This window comes from Pempheris klunzingeri, chromosome 23 (assembly GCF_042242105.1).
Source record: "Pempheris klunzingeri isolate RE-2024b chromosome 23, fPemKlu1.hap1, whole genome shotgun sequence".
NCBI classification, from domain to species: domain Eukaryota; kingdom Metazoa; phylum Chordata; class Actinopteri; order Acropomatiformes; family Pempheridae; genus Pempheris; species Pempheris klunzingeri.
The window spans coordinates 17,853,045-17,875,899 of NC_092034.1; the positions used below are offsets into that span (position 1 = coordinate 17,853,045).

General features: G+C 39.9%; 1 protein-coding gene and 1 non-coding gene across 2 annotated transcripts; both read right to left on the reverse strand.

Annotated features, from left to right (window-relative positions):
- Positions 1-11,704: 11,704 nt before the first annotated feature.
- Positions 11,705-21,088, reverse strand: snapc2 (small nuclear RNA activating complex, polypeptide 2). The gene is made up of 6 exons (XM_070855266.1): positions 20,867-21,088; positions 20,437-20,610; positions 20,097-20,229; positions 18,340-18,981; positions 16,667-16,755; positions 11,705-12,281 (listed from the first exon to the last, which is right to left on the reverse strand). Exons 1-6 carry the CDS (start codon positions 21,086-21,088, stop codon positions 11,922-11,924), a joined length of 1,620 nt encoding a protein of 539 aa, XP_070711367.1. The 3' UTR covers positions 11,705-11,921.
- A 1,352-nt stretch (positions 21,089-22,440) lies between these two features.
- Positions 22,441-22,522, reverse strand: trnal-aag (transfer RNA leucine (anticodon AAG)). The gene has a single exon. It is a non-coding gene; the product is annotated as a tRNA-Leu (tRNA).
- Between the last annotated feature and the right edge of the window lie 333 nt (positions 22,523-22,855).

A 22,855-nucleotide genomic window follows, 5' to 3' on the forward strand; every position in this document is an offset into this window, starting at 1 on the left:
CTGTGTGTTTATCAGTAAATGGTAAATGGTCTATATTATAGTGCCTTTCTCTAACTCAAATTTTTTTTAAATTACATTCTCATTCACCCATTCACACATCATGAATCTAAGGTGGAGAACACTATACTTCATACACATTCACACACTGAATTTATGCTTCAGGAGCAGTTGAGGGTTTAGTGTGGACAGTCATTCATTCATGTCACTAAATCATTCTCATGAGTACTGATTGTCTCTGTGACATGAACATTGTACTAGGTGCAGTGGGTGATTGATTCAGTGACATGGAAAGAAATACTGCATTGTCATTACCATTCAGCCTATTGCCTAAGTGCTTTATTTACAAGACACTTATTTTAAGAATTTAAGGGAAAGAATAATTGCATAGATATTAGTATATATTGTCCTTCTTAAATTAACATATAAGTGTTGCAGTTCCCCATCCGATGAATAAAAAGGTGCAAATAGTTGATATGTCTACGAAAAAAGTACCAGTGTAAGTTAGTGCCAGGTTAATGCAGACATGGAGAGAAGTTCTCAAACAGTACAGTTTTCAAATTGATTCTACAACTGATTTCTATTTACATGATGAGGAAATGTTCTCAATCAATGTAATCTGTCACGTTACAAAAACATTGAGTGGTGAACACATCAGTAAAATGTTCACTAATAATGTATTTCATTTGTTTTCCACCAAAATATTCCATCTAGCAGTACAGTATCTGCTTGTGTTTACTACAACATTTGCAGCAGCAGGAACATGAATGTAGTGATTCATTTACCCCAGATAATGTAATTTATGAACATAATGCAGACAGCAATCATGTTTGTCTGTAAATTAGGAATTTTTCGTAACTAGGAAAAATTTGGAGCAACACATAAAGATAATTTCTAGAAGGCAGGGTGGCTCTGACTGAAATTAAGATCTTCACCTTGGCCACTCAAATGAAATTTTTAACAGTCCAATTAGGTTTAGATGGGAAAAACTAAATTTTGTTAATCTATTCATTTCAAAATCACCTATATGCAACAAATAATGTAAGCTCAAAGGTTCACATTACTAGCTTTGAACCGCATCTGTTCTCTTAAAAGGACCTCCATCAATTTAGTATTGCACTCCTATAACATTTTTAGACTTGGAATGGACACTTCATTATAGTTTTTGTTGTAGCAGACACAAAGATATTGTCCTTATCAGTCCATGTGTTTTTCTTCCTTGTCAAAACCATGGATGTATAAAGAGAACTGTAACACTGATTCTGATTCTGATTCATTTCGCCTTTGCTGTGATGCCCAAACAATTTTTTGGGCCCAGTGGCATCACATGATGGCCGCCATTACTGTAGTAATGGTTGGCCACAACATCAAATTGACTTAAAAGCCTGGCGCATTTTTTGATACTAAATTACCCACAATGCAACACAATCACAAACAGTTCTGCCAGAGATTTGGGTGTGTTATGGTAGTAGCTGCTAATGTACCCTGGAGCCCCTAACAATTAGAAGAGATGAGCAGTGGGCTCCAGAGTTCTGGTGAACTCAGTTATTTCTGACTCCTGTAGTCTTTAGACTCAGCAGTCTTTAGTGAAGACACTAAAGGCTTCATGCAACTTCCATTTGCACATGCAATAGTACAACACCTGGAAACACACTTTGATGTGTAAAATTGCTTTTCGCCTTTAAGTGAATATACCAAGCTCAGGTGTCATCCTGTGAACAAAAAGTACAAATTTTATGTGAAAAACCTTATTTCTATGTGCCACAGTATTTTCTGTGTGAAGGTATATAGAACCCAGTGGTGGAATGTGAATATATATTCACTCATTTACTTGTTTATATATCAGAGGTACTACTTTGGGTATTCTACATCCCTCACTTGGCACATGAGCTGGCTGCTCTCAACTGCTTACAGGAGCAGAGTATTAAAATGTAAATATTACTACATTATTATTATTTATCATAATTGATACCATATTTATATTACTCTATTACTGCATTATTATTGTACTGTTTTTTTCTTGAAGATACAATCTTTTCTAATACAATTTTTTCTCAAAATATATTGGCTGTATTACTGTGACTTCATTGTATTTGTCAGTATTTTAAAGATAAATTTACATTCAAAACAAATCATACATACATTAAAATGCTGCTTACACATTAAGGATTCAGTAATAATAATGATCCCATAATATCATAATACATACAATTCGTTATAATAATAAAGGAACAATTAATTTTGACACTTAATCTTATAGAAATATTTGGTGTTTTGAAGGTTAGATCTCTTTTTGTAATATATATATATATAATATATATACATATATATACATATATATAGAGAGAGAGATATAGATAATAATATTGCTGATTTTACTCAAATAAAGGATCTGATTGCCCTAAAATCGATAAAATTATTCTTTAATTATTAACAGTGCTTATTTCAGACTTTTCTCAGGTCAAGTGTTAAAAAGTCAGTCTGGCAAAGTGAGAATACTCACGTTAGAATATTTATGTTATGTTATGTTAATATATGTATAGAAACTGTCAGCAGAGTTTGGGAGGATTGACTGACTGGGAGATGTGTGGGTGCAATTATCTGTTGTAGAGGTCAGGTTTAAAATCAGGAAATCTTCATTAGGATCTAATGTTTGTGATGTTGATGCTGAACAACCGAGTCCTGACACCAGAGCAACTTCTTGTCCTTGAGACTCTACTACCTCCAGCTTTGTTTCATTTAAACATTCCACCACCAACATAAACATCGTAAAAATGACAATACAAGGACATGACTATAGTTGAGAAAAGGCAAACCAGAGGAAAGAGGAAGAGGGAGGGTTACATGTTCAATTATTTTCTGCATGTGCTTCTGCTTAACACATAGCGATTCCATTGGAGGACATGCTGGCACACAATTTCACATCAACACATTTTGCTTCTATGCTCTATTATTTACCTAAGCAATGTTTTACAGGAGGGTACTACAGTGGTGTGGTGGATAGCTCTGTTGCCTCACAGTCAGAATGTTGCAGGTTTGAATCTGCTGGCTGGTTTGCAATGTAAACGTGGGGCCTTTCTGTGTGGAGTTTGCTTGTGTGGGTTTTCTCTGCATACGCTGGCTTCCCCCCACAGTCCAAAGACACTCTATGTCTATGTATGGCAACTCTATTGAGTGTGAGCGTGAATGGCCTGTCATGTAAGCCACTCCCACCCCCATCCAGGCATAACAAAGATAATGCAGCATTTTCCATGTTTATAAGGGTCAGAAAGTCCTCTAACCATTTGTTTAACCCTTATGCACCCCTCGGTACATTTTTTGCATTTTTCAACTAAAAATACTCAATAATTTTGCCAATTTTAATGATAATGAGACAAAATTTTGCAGGGATGTCAGTCTTTTACCACATTTTAAGATTTCAACTTTGAATGTATTAATAGAATTATAATACACTGTGGAGAGAAGAAAGTTCCTCTCGTCACCCTTAAAACATTTTTTGCACCATTGACTCCCATTAAAACATCACTTTTTGATCCTACTTTAATTACACCATAAAATAATGTTTTACTTATGACTACCTTTTCAATCTAAGCTTTTGGCTTGAAAATTGTAGTTTTTTTCATTATCCATCATTTGACATCTTTTTCCACTATATGGCTGAGGGCTCCATTATATGCTGTTTCAGTGAATCCTACTTCCGTTGCATTTCTCACTATTGCTCCCCAGCAGAATGCATGATTCCAACTAAAATGGTCTGAGTGTGTTGGCAGTGATGTAAAAGTGTGGTATGAATGTGTGTTTTGACAAATTATTTGATGAGTGTGTGTGTGTGTGTGTGTTTGTGTACAGGGAGTTAGAAAGTCATTTTTGCTCACCACATTTTGCACATCCCTATCGCTATCTTTCTTATGACTACAGACCACATGCACCCACTCACCCCCCCGCCCACAAACACACACCTACACACACACACACACCTATTCGAAGCCCCCAGACACACTACAGCACTTGTAAAAAGCAATCAAGGTCAAAAGGTCAAAAGGTCAAAAGGTCAAAGAATCTAAGGAGGAGCACCCTAGCTTTTTTTTTGCCTGGAAACGTTTTTTTTTTTTTTTTTTGACCAAAGCAGTCTTTTTATTGTTTTGGTTTACAGTGCAGCATGTTTATACAGGTGCTGTGTCTGCAAACCTCAAGCTGCACCTAGCTGGTGCTGGCTGGTCATTTCCTCAGTGACAATGAAGAGACACTTTTGTGTTAGAGGAGGCTCTGACTGCTGTCCTGCAGTCGCCTGAGAACGAGGAGGAGATGTCCGGCACAGACACAGGCACTGAGGACATATCAGGGGAGGCTTCACCTGAAATTCATCCAGATGGGTCTCCAGCTCAAGTGAGGACATCCATGTCCTCACTTGAGCTGGAGCTGGAAGACCCATTTCCTCACTTGAGCTGGAGCTGGAAGACCCACTAATGCGGCTGCTGCTTGGACCAGCAGCAGCCACACTAGTGGATCATGTCAGAGGAAATGGAAGAGCCAGCAGGAGAAGCCAGGCCCTCAAAGAGGTACAGGCAGTGCACATTTTGCATGGGACAGAGAAAGGTCTGGACCCATTGTGCCAAGTACAGCAAGTATGGATGCAAAGTATACATGACAGTGATCTGCAGGTCCTGCTCCACTGAGTGACCTTTCTCATCATTTGTCAATATATTCCCAAAATACCATTAAAGGGTTAAAATTAATTCATAAATACATGTAAATTGAATAGTTATGATCTGGACTGAGGTTGTTCAAAAGATTTAATGCATTGAAAGTGAAAAAAATATGAATGTATAATATTTTTAGAGCACTTCTTAGGAACAGAGTATTTTTTGCACAAAGGATAAAAGGTGGCATATTTTGTACATAAAGTCAAACTGCTCAAAAAATAATGATGGATTCAAATCAATGTTGTTGTCAATTATTGACATACCCAAGGGTGTAATACCCCCCCCAAAAAATTCCAGTTTGCAATTAGTATATGGAAAATATTTCATATTTTGTGTTTTACCTCATTTGAAATTTTTGGTTTTATATTCCCAAAATGGCACTAAAAAGTTAAAAATACTTAATAAATCCATGAAAATGGAATAGTTATGATCAGGACTGAGGTTTTTCAGAAGATTTAATGCAATAAAAGTGAAAAGAATATTAATTATAATATTTTTATAGCACTTTTTAGGAACAAAACATTTTTTTGCACAAAGCATAAAAGGTGGCATATTTTGTACATAAAGTCAAACTGCTCAAAAAATAATAATGCATTCAAATCAATGTTGTTGTCAATTATTGACACATCCAAGGATGTAATTGCCCCCCCAAAAAAATTCCAGTTTGCAATTAGTATATGAAAAATATTTCATATTTTGTGTTTTTCTCATTTGAAATTTTTGGTTTTATATTCCGAAAATGGCACTAAAAAGTTACAAATGTTTAATAAATCCATGAAAACTTAATAGTTATGATTAGGGCTGAAGTTGGTCAAAAGATTTAATGCATTGAAAGTGAAAAAAAATATGAATGTATAATATTTTTATAGCACTTTTTAGGAACAGAACATTTTTTGCATCGAGGGTAAAAGGTGGCACATTTTTACATAAAGTCAAACTGCTCAAAAAATAATAATGCATTCAAATCAATGTTATTGTCAATTATTGACATATCCAAGACTGTAATACCCCCACAAAAAAATTCCAGTTTGCAATTAGTATATGAAAAATATTTCAGATTTTGTGTTTTTCTCATTTGAAATTTTTGGTTTTATATTCCCAAAATGGCACTAAAAAGTTAAAAATATGTAATAAATCCATGAAAACTTAATAGTTATGATTAGGACTGAAGTTGGTCAAAAGATTTAATGCATTGAAAGTGAAAAAAAATATGAATGTATAATATTTTTATAGCACTTTTTAGGAACAGAACATTTTTTGCATCGAGGGTAAAAGGTGGCACATTTTTACATAAACTCAAACTGCTCAAAAAATAATAATGCATTCAAATCAATGTTGTTGTCAATTATTGACGTATCCAAGACTGGAATACCCCCCCAAAAAAAATTCCAGTTTGCTATTAGTATATGAAAAATATTTCATATTTTGTGTTTTTCTCATTTGAAATTTTTGGTTTTATATTCCCAAAATGGCACTAAAAAGTTAAAAATATGTAATAAATCCATGAAAACTTAATAGTTATGATTAGGACTGAAGTTGGTCAAAAGATTTAATGCATTGAAAGTGGAAAAAAATATGAATGTATAATATTTTTATAGCACTTTTTAGGAACAGAACATTTTTTGCATCGAGGGTAAAAGGTGGCACATTTTTACATAAACTCAAACTGCTCAAAAAATAATAATGCATTCAAATCAATGTTGTTGTCAATTATTGACATATCCAAGACTGTAATACCCCCCCCAAAAAATTCCAGTTTGCAATTAGTATATGAAAAATATTTCATATTTTGTGTTTTTCTCATTAATTAATTGTAGTTTTATATTGCAAAAATGGCACTAAAGGGTTAAAAATATTTGACAAATACATGAAAACTTAATAGTTATGATTAGGACTGAAGTTGGTCGAAAGATTTAATGCATTGAAAGTGAAAAAAAATATGAATGTATAATATTTTTATAGCACTTTTTAGGAACAGAACATTTTTTGCATCGAGGGTAAAACGTCATTATTTTTTTAAGGGGTGCACAAGGGTTAAGCTAAAGCAACTGGGTTTTCTAATTTTCCAGTTCATAAGAATAGTGTAGTTTGTTTCAAGACATGAAAATGGATGCCCGACATGCATGAAGCTGAGCTACATCCACGTTCAAGATCTTTGAGAGCGTATCATTAACTACATCCCAGAGGGTCTTAACAGCTGATCAGAGCCATTGAGAGTGTACAACACAGGCCTGAGAGGGTTTGTTCTATCTTATTGTGTGGAATTTTCAATTGTATGACCCTAAATTTTAATTGCAAAACCCTAAATTTAAATAACTAGAAAGGCTCTAATACAAATACAGACCATTTACCATATAAATTTCAGAGTGGGGGTGAGTGAGATGCCTAGGTCTTGCTCCCATCTTTTCTGTGTCTGAGTATTATTGTTATTGGGGGAAGAAAGAATATTTACCTGAAACCAAGAGAATGAGAAAGAGAGAAAATAGGATTCATTCAGATTGATTATTGATTATCATTTCTGAAAATGGAATTATGGTATTGTCCTTTACAATTCCACCTAGGTGGCGTATGTTATGAATCTGAATGAAGTATTTCCCAAGCCATTATAAAAACTTCCCTTGAAAAAAAACTTTCCTGATAAAAACTTTCCCTGACTTTAGGTTTCTGCATAATGATGTAAAATGTTACTACATATGTTGTCACTACATATACATCTCTATAGAAGACTTTTTAAAAAATCTATTGCTGTTACATGTTAGCCATATTTTGGGACAAAAGGGAGGCATAAGTCCTAACAGTTGAGTGGGCTTTTCCAGTAATGTAGGTGGGGTAGGCTACCCCTTTTAGTAGACTAACTATTCTGTTGGTTTTGTTCAAATTGTGTTACATTACAGGCCAATTAGAGTTCTGATCACATGGTCAGAGGCAGGACCGGCTTATATGTAAAATCAGATTCATCATTCATCATTAACCATTAATTATCAGTGGCATACTTTGTAGTGGGCATGGCAAATATAATTAAATAAATAAATAATATAAAATTCATAACTTTACCTTCAGCAGAGCATAAGCAGATGAGTAGAGCAGCGGTAATCAGGATATGTGAAGAAAATGCCATGACCAGTTTACATCCCAGGCAGCAGAAATGCTTAAATCCAATTGTTGAAAATGTGTAATGGCCACATCTGCCTCTGTCAAAGTGACAGAGTGGATTAGCTCATTCTAAACACATCCACCCAGTACAAAGTAATGGGAAAACGTCACTGATGGCAAAACTGACTGAGATAAGAGGAACTTGCTCATGACACAGGTTTATTGCAGATAATAAACCTTTCTATGTAGTTCTTCTTTTTCTCTTATTGCCCTTGTGGTATCTAAATGCTGTACCAAGTGTGAATCTTATTTCAGCCAATTTCTGGGAAAGGTCCACAGGTCGAAGACCATTTAGTTAGTGGACAGCTGAAGAGAGGTCAACAGGGACATTCACACCTGACGTCAGAGAGCAATGGGTTAAAATCTCCCTGCACATACAACCATGTCAATGTGTGACTGAAGGTCCAATTACATTCACTGATGACACTGAGTTGTGGTTGAAAGCTCTGGAAAAGACCAGTGAGTGGAATGAGTTAGTAAACCTGTATAATTCGGTAAATGCTGGTTTCTGGGCCGATACTCCTACAGTATACGTTTTTAGTGATGCTGATTTTTTTTTTATAAACTTCTTTGATGAAGAATGCAGAGGCATTTATGCTTATTTGTGTGTCACTGCATACTACATTAAATCTAATTAATAAAAATATATCTGAGGCTGGCTGCTCTCTGAGTCAGACTTGTATAGTTGTCATTACATCAATCAATCAATCAATTAATGAATCAATCAATCTTTATTTATATAGATCTTAATTAAAAGACCTTTTGACTAGTGTTTTTTTTTCTTTACTGAGTATTTGTAAGTTTTGGTAGCATGTGAAGAACAGCTACTGGTGGCGGATAAGCAGCAGGTAAGTGTTGGTATGGGTGCTTGTCATCAGTGACTAAAGGTGTGTCTTTATCTGGATTTTACAATGGCTTCAGATGAGACATTTCTTATCAGAGCTCAGAGACAATAACTGCAGTATAATGGCGTGTCAGTGCATGGCGTAGAATCCTAATTGCTTGAGAGGTCAAAGGTTTATAGCAGAGATGTTACAAGATGAGGTGTAACAACAGGTTAAGGGTTAGTGTAGGAAACTAAGAAAAAACTCCCTCCTGTTATAAAGGGGAGTTAAGTTTTGCCTTATCAGACAGTAAAGCCTGACACCTCCCTCTAAGTTAGCTTACATTTCCAATTCTCAAGTCATAAACAGTGGAAACAATCACTGCAGCAACTGTGTCTCACACTTTGACCTCCACAGCTATTTTTAAACTGGCAAAATGTGTTCAGAGAGCAGTGAACATGTAGGGCACAATAGAGTTTAAATCCTTTACAGTCTTGCCACAAGGCTCTAGTAGCTGTTCTGGAGCTTACAATTGTGTCACACGGTCATCATTAGCAGATTCAGATTAGCAGAATGACAAGGTAGAATATATCAAAATGTCCCATAAGTATCTGTTTCCCAGCTAGGTAGATGACACACAGCACCTCCGCTGTGAGATTACACAATCAGGAATGAGGTGTTTCAGCCCAGTGATAATCACGTCAAACATCATGGAAAAAAAGAATACAATTGCACTTGTGCACTCCCTTCCAACTCTGCATGTCATCTCAGGATATCATGGTTGTTATTGTCAAAACAAACATAGCAACTATCTAGATATATATACACACTGTTGCCCATAAAGCTGGAATAAAATGTTTTTTACCTCTTCTCATGAAATGATTGTGACAATGTGATCTATTCTTGATAAATAAAGTGTATATCTTCTCAACTTTATTGATCAAACTCTTCCAAACAGATCACAGTGAAACTTAAACTACAATGAACCTTTGCAAACTGTGTATTCAGGCTTTAACAAAATTGGGGGTATTTAATAATTATTACAACTTTATTGGCAACAGCGTATGTATATCAATCAATAAATCAATTAATCTTTATTCATGCAGCACCAGTTCACAACAGTGTTATCTCAAGACGCTTTGGCAACAGTGGCAGGGTCTGTGTTGGGTGGAGGTTGGACAGAAAGAGAGAGAGAGAGAGAGAGAGAGAGAGAGAGAGAGAGAGAGAGAACACAAACAGCAACCAACATGCTAACAGTGACTATAGCACTGACAATAAGAGTGTGACTAATAAATTAGCATTAGCAATATGGGAATGTTGAAAAACATGACAGGTGGCCAACGATCCACAGCAGCAGTGATTCATGATGCCAGAGAACCACAGCAGGAGAACCAGGACCAGGATCCACAGGAACCAGAGAACCACAGCAGGAGAACCAGGACCAGGATCCACAGGAACCAGAGAACCACAGCAGGAGAACCAGGATCAGGATCCACAGGAACCAGAGAACCACAGCAGGAGAACCAGGACCAGGATCCACAGGAACCAGAGAACCACAGCAGGAGAACCAGGACCAGGATCCACAGGAACCTGAGAACCACAGCAGGAGAACCAGGACCAGGATTCACAGGAACCAGAGAACCACAGCAGGAGAACCAGGATCAGGATCCACAGGAGGAGAACCAGGACCAGGATCCACAGGAACCTGAGGGATGACAAAAGCACAGAAAGGCTCCAGGGAAGATACCAAGTTAGTAACAGACATTAAAGAGACATGAAGCATCAGGATGGAGAGGAAGAGGAGGAGAGAGGAGCCCAGTGCATCATGGGAGTCCCCCGGCCTATAAGCCTATAGCAGCATAACTAGGGGCTGGTCCAAGGCCTGATCCAGCCCTAAACTATAGGCTTTATCACTAAGGAAGGTTTTTAGTCTACTCTTAAATGTAGAGAGGTCTGGGTGGAAAAAGGCAGTTCTAGAAATCTGTTTAATGTGGGAGTTAAAGGACAAATCTTGATCAAATAAGACTCCCAGATTCCTTATTATATATATATATACACACACACACACACACACACACACTTATATATATACACACATACATACACACACACACACACACACAATTATTTAATATGCAGCTAAAAAAAAACGAACGAAAAACAACTAAAAAAACAAGTCATATCAATGTATACATGATATGATGAGAAGAAAACTTTTGGTATGGTACAGAAGCACAAGTATTGTATCACCATTAGTATCTAAATACTAATTATATTAATTCCTACAATGAAATGCTATACACTTTCTTTTCTGTGCTAGAATTTGATTTTAATGTGGCGTGGCATGTCCCAATGAAAAACAAGTCATTCTGTCATTGAAGACAAAAAGTTCAAGTGTCTTACCATGCTTTAACAGGAAATATACGTGGGCAATGTACAGTATATTTTATGATTTGCTTTCTTTGGCCAATATATTCTAGTCAGTCAAAGAGCCCAGCTCTTTCTAAACGGTCTCGTCTTTTTCTTGTAGAAGCACGTTTGAAGCATTTGAAAGCTTTTGCTGCCCTCTGGCCTTCATGCAAAGTTGCCTGATGAAATATAAACCCAGAAACCCATTTTAGATTATTTCAATATTTTTGCTAAAGTTACTGTGGCAAAGGGATACAAAGTAGTGATCAATGTTCTGTAAAGGCTTTGGTCTCACAATGCCACTCTCCATACATAACGCTTATATCTCCATATACTGTCATGCTGAGGCTTTTAGCTCAGCTAGAGCTGAAACAATTACTCAATTAGTCATAAAATGTTTTGGCCTGTTGTATGGATTCTAAAATTTCTGAAAAATGTGAAAACTGTCCAAAGAATTGCTCAAGAAATTAATCAGCAGATGAAGAGTGAAACTAATAGATAGCAGCAGCCCTTCTAAAACCTTTCATTCAACACAGCTGTTTTGTTTAATGCATCAGTGTTTAATGTTGTTTTAACACAAGAAGCTTAACAAGAACTTCTACAGTCTAAATACAACGGACCATAAAACTGACAAAAATCTGACATAATATTGAAACTATCTGTTCAAAACATATGGATGGCGACATTTGATGTCAGCTTGTGATACTTGAGATTCTGATGAGCACTCGGGTTCGATAACCTCCAACACAAACAACAGAATGTATAATGTAACCATGTAAAAAGAATTTGGTGCTCAGATCTAGAATGAGAATCAAAATGATATATTATTACAGAATCATAAAGTCATTCCACATTTGTTTTGTACGTTTCGAACTTCGACCTGTCTGCGTGCCAAAAGTTTCAGTGGCACCATAAAGGGGTTGAGGGGGGGGCAGCGTCCCACCACATCTGTGTCCCTTGATTGGCTGGACGTGTTCTCGTTCCCTGATGATTGGCTCTCGGCTTCATTTGGCTGCAGTTTCTTCCCTCCACTGTGCATGACACCAGGGCTGTCAGCAGTCCCAACGCCGGCCTGCTGACCCTTCGCTGTGCTGCCCCTCTCTGCCTCTGGAAGAGCACAGAGCCCCCCCGTCAGGTCTTTAACGCTCTCTCTTGCAGCCTTGGAGTCAGCAGGGGATGAGAGGCACTGGAACACCTGAGGACACAGAGAGGACGGCTGTTGGGATGCAGTGCATAGCTAGTGCTGCAAAATAAATGATCAACCAATTGTTACTTATGTACAGTACATACCAGTTCTGTGCTGGCACAGAAGACAGACTCAGTATGGCTGACAATGGATGCACACAATAGTAGTGTGCTGCATGTGATACCTGTGCACACATGATGCTAAAAATTATGCAGTCTAAAAGGTGATTATTTTAAAAAGCAAAATGAAGAGAAAGGGGGGGTAGCTTGTGAATCCCTCCTGGGGAACAATAAAGCCTTACTGGTATAATAATATTTATTTCTTAATTATATTCTGTATTGATTCTACAAGTAACTAAAAGGTGCAATATGGTGGAGTAGAATATAGAAGAGCAAAAAAACTCCAGTACCTCAAATTTGTACTTATTTACAGTACTTGAGTAGATAAGAAGATACTGCTAACACAGCGTCGGTGTTGTTATTCTTTTTAAATTATATAATAGAAGATTAATGTCTGAGAAACTTTAGAATCAAGTCATGAGTCACTGTCAATTTTTACATCAATGCAAAATTGGGGTATTAAAAAAAACAAAAGGCAACTATCCATCAGCATTTCGGATCACTGATCATGCTGTACTAGAAGGGCGTCACCAAATCATGTGCTGATGCAGCCAACTGAGACAGCTGATGGCACCAGTAGAAGTTAGTCTGGAGCCCTGTGCAGTAAACACCTCCACTGTTCCTGCCTGTGGTTTTGTGTCACGTTCATGATGACGTCGCTGCAGTACCACGTGCATTGCCGTGAAAATGGGCAAATACTTCTGCCGATGATGAGGGAGCGTGACCCGCGGTGGAAAATGTGCCTGGTACCAAAAGCGAGTTCAACTGAGGAACACATTGTGGCGGAAACACGACAAATATTAGCCAATTCTAGTGAAAACGTACAGACCTGAACCCTGAACCTGTACGTGTGACAGCAGCCATGGGACGACACTGTGCTGTGATAATTAGTTAGCAAATAAGTTTTATTTACTTGGAAACCAGCTGTTGCACAAATACTTCCTAACTACATGTTCATCATATTGTGCTGCATCTTCTAACACAGACAATGCCCATTCACACCAAGACTTCTTTTAATCCACCTCTGAATTGTCATTTACTGTACTTTCACTGCTTAGAGCCTTCTAGGCACATCCAGTATGAACTGCTGATTTTATTGAGTCCAATTGGTGTAAAAGCAATGATATAGGGATGCAGTGTTATTTTTACTGAATGAATTCATCCATACATTTCTTACATTTCACCATATTTGCAATGCTTATGCGCTCCAGATTTGTTGTGTGAAAATAGATTCCATCTGTCACTCTGACTCTTTGTGGACTGCTGCTGCCCTCAGGTGGAGTGCTAGTGTCTGCACAGGTTACTGTCCCACAGTCCACAATCAGTAGAATCTGGCTCCTCTTGTGGGCTCGCACATTTTATTGTAGTTTTGAGCCGTTTATGCAGTTGAAGGCTTTATTATTTTTGCTGTATAGTACATGGCGAGAGATGCAAACTGTTTTTGAATTGACACAAATGCTACAAACTACTTTTACATATAAAGGCTTGTAAATGTGATTCCAGCTCTAGGACACTTCTTACCATACGCATATATTGCTCATCTAGATAGATGCTAAGTTTCATAGATGACCTTTAACACACACGTGTGCACTGATAAAACTTTGCATGTCGCAGACAAACAGCGACCTGTATTAGGGCTGTGTGATTCATCGTTTTATCTAGCGTGTTTGCGCCAGTGTGGAAGTACCAAAGACTGCAGTTTCTTGACTGGCCCTCCATGTTACAATGGACAACTTTACAGCAGAAATAAACCCGAATAAAGCCTACTACGAAGTCAGTGTTCTTCTCCATAGCTAATTTTGCCATTTATGACACCTGTAAACTCTAAATTCCTCACCCATTTACATTATATAACAGCTTCAACTTATTCGTACCTAAGGGCGTGGCCACTTTGAGTGACAGGTGTGTGCTGAGGCCACTAGCTGTCTGCTAAGCTTCACTTCACCTTTAGTGAACAGTGATACTGTTCTAATGGTGCTTTGCCGGTGCCGAGTCTGGATCACACTAGACTTGACACATTTATTAAAACTGATTGGTTAGTCTGCTGCTCTGCTGTTAGATCAGACTCAAATATTATTGTTCCTGAGCTAAGCCTTTCCACAGCCAATCCAACCTGGATAGCCACGGTTATGTATTGTGCTGACCGCATCATTGTTGCAGACAGACTGTGTCCTCTTAAGATTATCTTTGCTGCCACTATATTAGATATCACAGGGCATTTAGAGTGTGGCATACCCGCTAGCACTAGCAGGGTATCGCTGGCAGCTGCCGTCCCCGCCTGGTGGCGTGGGAAGACTTGCAGGGTCTAATTACGAATATTACAATCAGTCAGTCGAGATTCACTTTTATAGCATCCGCAGTGTTACCAACAAGAACACCTCACAGTGTATTTTTACACATCTACCATCCATACAGACTAGCAAAGCAGGGAGTCAGGCAGAAAGGAGCTGCAGTAAGGCAAAGTAGCATGTAGCCTGGAACATGGGTTCTTAGCCTTGCTTAGTAGCTTCAAGCTAGGTGGGCATGTTTCAGCGACCAGGCTTTGTTTGGCCCACGTCTTTTGGATTAGTCTGGATTAGGGGCCTTTTTTTTGCAAATAACTCAATGTATCCTGATTTTTGTGCTTTATAAATAAGCTGTAATTGTTAGCTGTTATTAGGTGTTTCTGAGGGTTATGATCGAGATAATAACATGGAGGCTCCTGAGCAGGTGACCACAGCTGAAGACACACCTCAGCAGCGAGCGGGTGAGTGTGTGGGTCACTGCTGAATTAACAAGGTGAACACAACTGCTGAAGTACACTCAATAAAAAGTTTAAACGGACAGGCTTACACCAACATTTTCCTGTTGCGAGTGGGAGCTCCTTAGTCGTCACCTGTGATGTTACAGTTACTGGGTCTTCCAGCTTTGCACTGTGGCCGCCACCCCAGCATGTGTTCCCTGATCACTAATGAGAGCCTGAAGTCCTGCTGCACCTTCCTGTGGGCCACAGCTGACAGCCGAGCACCTGCTCTAGCAACAGGGGCCATTCAGCATACATCAGCATCAGTGGCAACAGTCCCATATATCCTTTTCCCTTTTTCTGAGGGTAGTGGTCATGGATGAATTCAATTTATGTTCAATTCTCTTACTCAATATAAATACTCATTTTTTCTAATAATTTTCTTTGCTGCCATTGAGGCTTATTAACTTCCTGAATTCGACCTGACCACCAGTGTTAGGGTTAGAGGTAATGAAGCCTGGACCCCAGTGGGCAGGGTTAGAGGTAATGAAGCCTGGACCCCAGTGGGCAGGGTTAGAGGTAATGAAGCCTGGACACCAGTGGGCAGGGTTTGAATGCCGACAACTTACCTACGAAAGGGTAATGATAAATAAGCTGCTTTACTCCACTCAATACCAGCACAACCTTTTAGGGTGCCCTGACCTCAAGAGGCCTTTCAGGTGCACACAATCCATTTAGAGACTTAAACACAGAAACACCCAAAGAATGATGGGCAACTTTCAAAATAGCATTGGTTAGAGTTCTGATTTTGCTACTGTACACTCTAGAAATAAAGACAAACAAATGTAACTAACTTTGTGTTCCAACTAACCTCGCGAGGCAGCTGTATTTGCGAGATCACAACCATGGAGAATTTGTCTTGCCAGGCTCCAAGTTATTTGCTTTTGGCCAAACCACAGTGGCTTGGACCAATCAGTGTAAGCTACAGGCAGGGTTTAGATGTGACAACTGTTCCTTTTTCACCTGTTGAAAGAACAATGGCAGCTCCTAAGAAGGTAAGATTAGAGCAAGAACCAACTCTTCTCCTAACTGGCTTTGGCAATAGACTCAACTACGTCATAGGTTTGTCGATCTGATTGTAGTTAGCCCGTGTTAGACGATGATTGATGGTTCATCCAATCGTGTGCTCCATATTTTCTTATATGTGCCTCCCCCTTCACAGTTTCAATTCCCAGATGGTTCTGTATAGTTATAATCCACCCAATCCCAACACAGTTCATTCTTATGTCTCTGTGTGCTTCTTTACCTAACAAACTGTCCCTATGGTTAATACTTTTGGTTACTAACCTCAGACTTAATCCATCTATTTTGAAAACACATTCACTGAGCAACTAAGCTGTTCAACAGATGCCCTTTTACATTGATTTAGCTGACCAGAGGCCAGTAGTTCTTAGTTCTTGGAGGGAGTAAAGCCAATGGCACAGCCTTGATTCAAAGCAAAAATGCAGAAAAATGTTACTTTATGTCTGAACTCAGTTTACGACCACATGTACCTCAATTAGATGTTTGCGCAGTTTGTTGCAGTCCAGCAAGGGAAGCTCCTCTGGGAGAGACATCAACAGATCCAACACAATAGCACTCTCTGGAGGACACAAGACCATATTAGAAAATGGATTAACTGCAATGTAGTGTCAAAGTTGAAGTTGCTGTTAAATGGACTGTACTTGTGTAGCACCTTTCTGGTCTTTTCAACCACTCAAATACTACATTCACACATCATTCACACACTGATGGGAGGTTGCCAACCCTGCCACCATCTCTGTCCTTTGAAACCAGATTTGGATAATTGGTGCGTTCTAGTCAATGGAAACTTAATTTTTCATGCTCGACTCAGTGAATACACTGTGCCTCAGCAGTAGAGCAGCTCGTCCACTAATCGAAAGATCAACGGTTTGATTCCCACCTATTCCGGTCCAACCCTTTCCATTAGTGTGTGAGTGGTGTGTGGATGTAGTGTCACAGTGCATTGAGTGATTATAGAGACTAAAGAGGCAAAAGACAGTAAATAAAAAATAAAACCACCATATCTGAAATGACACTAATTCTATTTTGAGGACAAAATTATACACTTACTAAAAAAGCTCTATTTCCATTTTAAAAACATTCTAACAAATGCTGATAATTTGATTTTTTGTCTCGAAAGAGGAAATCAGTTGAGACAAAAGATGCATGGAGTCTACATAGATTAACCTTGTCTGATTGCCTACTTTTCTCCATTCTTTAAAAAAAAAAAAAATGTGGACGTAAACCTTCATTTTCAAGAACACCATGCCTCCGTGGAGACTCGCTCATTTAAAAACCCTGTGAACATTTCAACACCGCTCATAAAACGCTCCACCACAATCACTTTCCACGTTCCAGCTCCCAGCATACACAAAAACTTTTCTGGCTCATTAGTACAGACAGGAGTCACGCACCTGCCTAGACATTTTCCTTAATAATGAAGTTTTTGTGCACTCCTGGGAATATCAAACTGGTGCTACTCAATTTAAAAATGTCATTTTTCTTGTGTTGCTAATGAAATCTAACGTTTAATAACCACAGAACATTATCTCAAGAGCTCACAGCTATTTTTTTTTTTCATTTAGTAGTGAATTTAACATAATAGAGTGCTTACATATAAATGACCGTGGTATATGTAACATCATAGTTAAATGCTATTATTTATCATGTCTATAATTGAGCTTCTGTCCTCTTTAGGATCAAGCTACTTGTACAACACTTCCCGCTCCAGTTCAACCAACTGTCACAGTTGTTTAAGTGAAAACCCTATAGCATGGACAGAAACCTCATACTGTTGCACCCCTAGTCATGCCCCTATCTCTCCCTGTTTCCTGTCTGCCTGTTTACTGTCAGTCCAATAAAACAATGCCAAAGAAAGTCCCCTTAAAAAAAGAGAAATAAACTGAGACTATACAAAAGTCTTAAAAAATGGAATATTAGCAAAATAAATGTTTTTGCCTTTATTAATAACCTCCTTAAGAATATTCTGGGTTGTTATATTGGTATGAACCACAACAGAGTTCTTGAATAAATTCCATTTTAAGCTAAAGGACAGTGTTCCTAGGGATTGGACTCACTGATGGTATGTTCAGTGTGACTGTGTTTATATATTTGCAATAATTCAAATACTCTTTAGGATGACACCAAGCTGTGAAGCACTTACCCATGGGGGTGAGATGACACTCCTCATTCTGCTTGTGGATGACACTCAAGTAGCGATAGATCCTCTCAAAGTCCACTATGCACTTGACGCCGCACTGCCTGGGATTGTCTTTAGTGGTGTTTTTGCTGGTGCGACCATTCGTGGCGTGAGTAGAGGAGCAGCTAGCAGTGACTGAACTGGAAGAGGCGACAGAGGGTGGTGCCGTATGGGGGCCTGGAGTTAGACTGGTGGCAGAGGAGGGCAGGTGCGTGCGAGGACTGGATGAAATGGACTTTGAAGTACAGGTGATGGGGTTGATGGTGGGATGTTGTTCTGGGAGCTGCTGGGCAGTCTCGATCACAGACCTAGAACCGGGTATGACTAGTCTCACAACTGGGGTCGCAGTCTGTAAGGCAGGCTGAAAGAACGTAGAGGGTGCACCGAGTAACTTTGCTGCACCCTTCTGGCAGGACGTATCAGTAAACTGAGAGGCAGCGTTGGCAGCAGGTGAGGTTCCAGCTGTGGTAGAGGGCTGTGGCTGTTGGCTGTTTGGCACTCTAACCAGTTGGGGTGGTGGGAGGAGTGTTTTGGCTGGGCCCGTGGTTGGTGCTGAAGTCTTTGGTACCAGGAAAGAACGGGCCGTGTCGGTGCCAGGACGCACAGCTGAGGGGGAAAAAAATCTTTTATTGTTAAAGTTCAACGTGCTCTTTTTAATCACATGGTGAAAAGTGGAGAATCATCTGAGCGCGTAGGTTCATCCTTAGAACAGAACTCAGATTTGAAGTGAATGTATTCGTCCACCTGCATGCGCCGCCTATTCAACCACAGTCTCTCTCCAGGAAAACACTTTAACACCAGAAGTGCATCATTGGATATAAAGGACTATATAAGAAGCCTTGATAGAGTGAACTGAAGGTACAAACTGAACATTAAACACTAGGATTACCTCGATGCCACATGGTTCTGCCAACCTATTCAAAAATACTAGACATGAAACATACACATAATGAATAAAGATATTTCCTAAAAGCTTAACTGCAGTGTTGACTGTTGGATGATGGCAAGAGGAAAAGATCTAAGGAGCTCTGAAAAAGTGTTCATCAATCACAAAGACCACTCAACCGGCTAGTGTTTCAACAGGAGCACTGACCAAAGTGACAGATCTATAGGAGAGACGTCAGTTAATGGGTCATACTGATGACTGTGGCGCTCAGGCATTAGTGTGAAAAGTAGCAACTCTTACTCAAGTCACTGAGAAAATCCAGGATGTGATCAGACTGTCACATCAGGAACAGGTCATCAACAATTACATAGAGAGAGATATAGCAGTAGGGCTGTGGTGCATTACCCCTCATTACAAACGTGAATGTTCATTAGAGAGAGTGAACACACGAACACACCAGACCAGGAGACAAACTTCACAGACACAAACAGCGAAAAACCTAAAAGACAATGTAACACACTGCCAAAGACTGCAGATACAGTTAACCATGCTTACAGCATTCAATTATTAAACATTTAGCACTTTTCAGGCATTTTAGTATCGAATGTGAACTGAAGATCTTTTTAAGGATCTGCCCTGATGTAGCCTGACGCCGGTCGCCTGCAGCAGAGATGAGCAGCGATCTACAGAGGTCTGCTCAGCTCACCTCTTTTGCATTTGTTTTCTTCAGCTTAATGATTCATGTCTTTAGACAGAAGTCATTGTTGTACACTGAGTCAAAGAATAAAATACGCTACACAAACAAACACTGGTCCTGTGTAGCTGTGGGTCATACCTTGGACCGGCAAATGAGGCACTGGTCTCAGAGACACGGTGCGACCAACAGGCCTGTCTGTGCTTGGTCTGCAGACCTGGGGAGGGTCACAGTTCCTCAGGGTGCTCGGCTCTGTGGAGGACACCATCAGCATCTGAGAAACACAGGGAGAAGGAAGGAGACGAAAGAATCAAAGTGGTGCAAATGATTCCAGAAGTGAGCCGGTACAGTAGATCATATCCGTCTTCCTCGTCAAATCACTTTATCTAGGACCAGAAAGTGTGCAGATAAAAGATACTGGAACAAAAATCAGAAGAACAATCTATCCCACCATCACTTGTCAGTGTCTGGCTTGCAGTACCTGGGAGAAAGCTGTGGAAATGGATTCCTCAAGGGTTCCAGCCACAGAAGCAGCCATGTGTGCCCACACCTCAACAGGCTTTCTTGCGTTCTCCTCCTCCCATTTTGTCCTCCTCAGCTTGAAGTTCGTCCATGACATCACTTTGTCCTTCAGAGATTCTACCACGGTGTGGATCTGATGGAGAGGAGGGACAGCGCACACGTCGTGTATACATCCACAGATAAATAGAGCCCCCCAAAGTGGTGTATTCACTAAAATAAATGATTACTACATTGATTCATTGGCAGCTGACCTAAACCACTTCCTCAAAACCATGAACTCTGCAGGTGTCCCTCCTGGAGTCCCTCTGGGTAAACTGCGGTTCATTTGTTTGGTAAAACTATGGACTGAACGAAATGAGATGATGAGCAGAACCCCCCCCCCCCAGTACCTCTGGAATGGACCGAGTAGACACGTATTTTCTCAGGAAAGCATAGTCGATGTCTCCGTGCCCCCCCGCGGTCCTGCTGAGCCTCTTCAGGGCGTCCCGGAGCTTCCTCCGCTCCGCTCGATGCCACCTCCAGGCCAGCTTACCGGGACTCGGTTTGGTCGCTGCCGGTTCGGGTTTCAGGTTGCGGTCTGGTTTAGTTCGCTTTCGAGGAGGCGGCTTCATCTCGACTGACACAGACCAAGCTGAGCTGAGCTGGCAAGAGATAGAAATAGTACGGCCTCTCCACTGCCAAAAGTGTGAACGGGTGAACCTCCACTAGCACCCTAGGAGGTACTAGTCCACATGTAGCAGTCCAGCACACCGTCCAGACCTCCAACCAGACCAGCCTGGAGGACTAGTCCCTGTGGAGCAGCTCAGAGGAGTCACTTAGTTTTAGTCTCTGGATATAAACTTGACTTAAGGCTCCACCGACAGGCGGACTGATCCCGCTGCTGTAACAACAACACCACTTCCGACACAATACTTTCAGAATAAAAGCACCATCCAGCTAACTTTAAGATTCACTTCCAAATTTTTACGGGGCTGAAATTTAAGAAACCTTGAGTTAATTTGGAAATTGAATTAATTGCTTTTTAAACTCAATAACTTTACACCCATTTGCATCCATCTGTTCACCAGTCTATGTTAGAAAAGGCTGTAAAAGTCTTTAATTGGGCTCCAAGTTAGTAACAGACATTAAAGAGACATGAAGCATCAGGATGTGCTCAAGTGTGTGTTCACTCCACACGAGTGTGTGCTTTGACTTTATCATTTACGATTTCTTTTCATTCATTTCAGGAAGCTGTTTATGCCTGCTTTTTATTCCAGGGTTCTATGTTTGCAAGGCACTTAAATGTTTAGAACCTCTTCAGTCTCCATGTGTCCTGTGAGTGGAATGTAAGTAGAACACTGGAGCAGATGAGCATGCTGAAAGTTTCTCTACTCCTTGGTGTCAGCATGAGTTGGGGATACGTCTGTCCTGAGCCTCTCAGGGTGTCACTTTCAATCCCCCAGTTCTCACAGTGCGGTTGCATGCTGTTTGCTTTCTCTGCTAAACGCAGTGATCGGCAACCATTTGTGAACTGAAAGCACAGCTCAACTTGCCTAACTTGTTGCATGCATGCACACTCCGGGTTGTTTTGTGCACCTCTTCTTCCTGCCTGCTACAGGTAGTTTTTAAAGACATCAAGTGAGACGTCTATCAAGACTTGAACCCACTTTGTCACTTTAATTTGAAGGCCACTGGCCAAATTGCTTCCGGGTTGCAGAACATCCTCACAACTAGCGGGCAGGTACTGTGTCCTCACTGGCTGTGCGCGCGTTCTGACAATCTCCATGTTGTGGCTGTGGACGATTTACGGGAAACGAAGCAGACAGGTGGATTCAGAGGAACACACTACGCAGAACGCTATAGAGACTATCATCAATTTGGGGACCTATCGTCGCGTAACAACATTGTTGATGTAGTTTTTAGCAATACAAGAGCAAGCTGAAGGTGGAATATAAAACACACTGACTACATCATAAGTGTAAACTGGCAGCGGTGGGATTCGAACCCACGCCCCCGAAGAGACTGGAGCCTTAATCCAGCGCCTTAGACCGCTCGGCCACGCTACCGTTATAATGAATGGGGAGTGAAAACAATTTTAGTAGAGATAGAGAGACAGACGCCTACATTAACAGTTGTTGATAAGTTCCAGCACTCAGCACAGTCTCCCCGTGAAACTGGTTTACTGACTTGAGCTCTCTGACGCCAGACATGTGAACACCCCAGGGGCTGTGTGTGCTCAGCCTGCAACCCCTGACATGGAGAGAACTCTGGGACAATAGGAAATGAACACAAATCAAAAACTGTAACTGGGAGTGTGATCCACAGTCTCCACACGTTTTATGATATACACGTGTCTGTAATTTTGTGGTCATACTTTCAACTTGTGGTAAATACTGTGA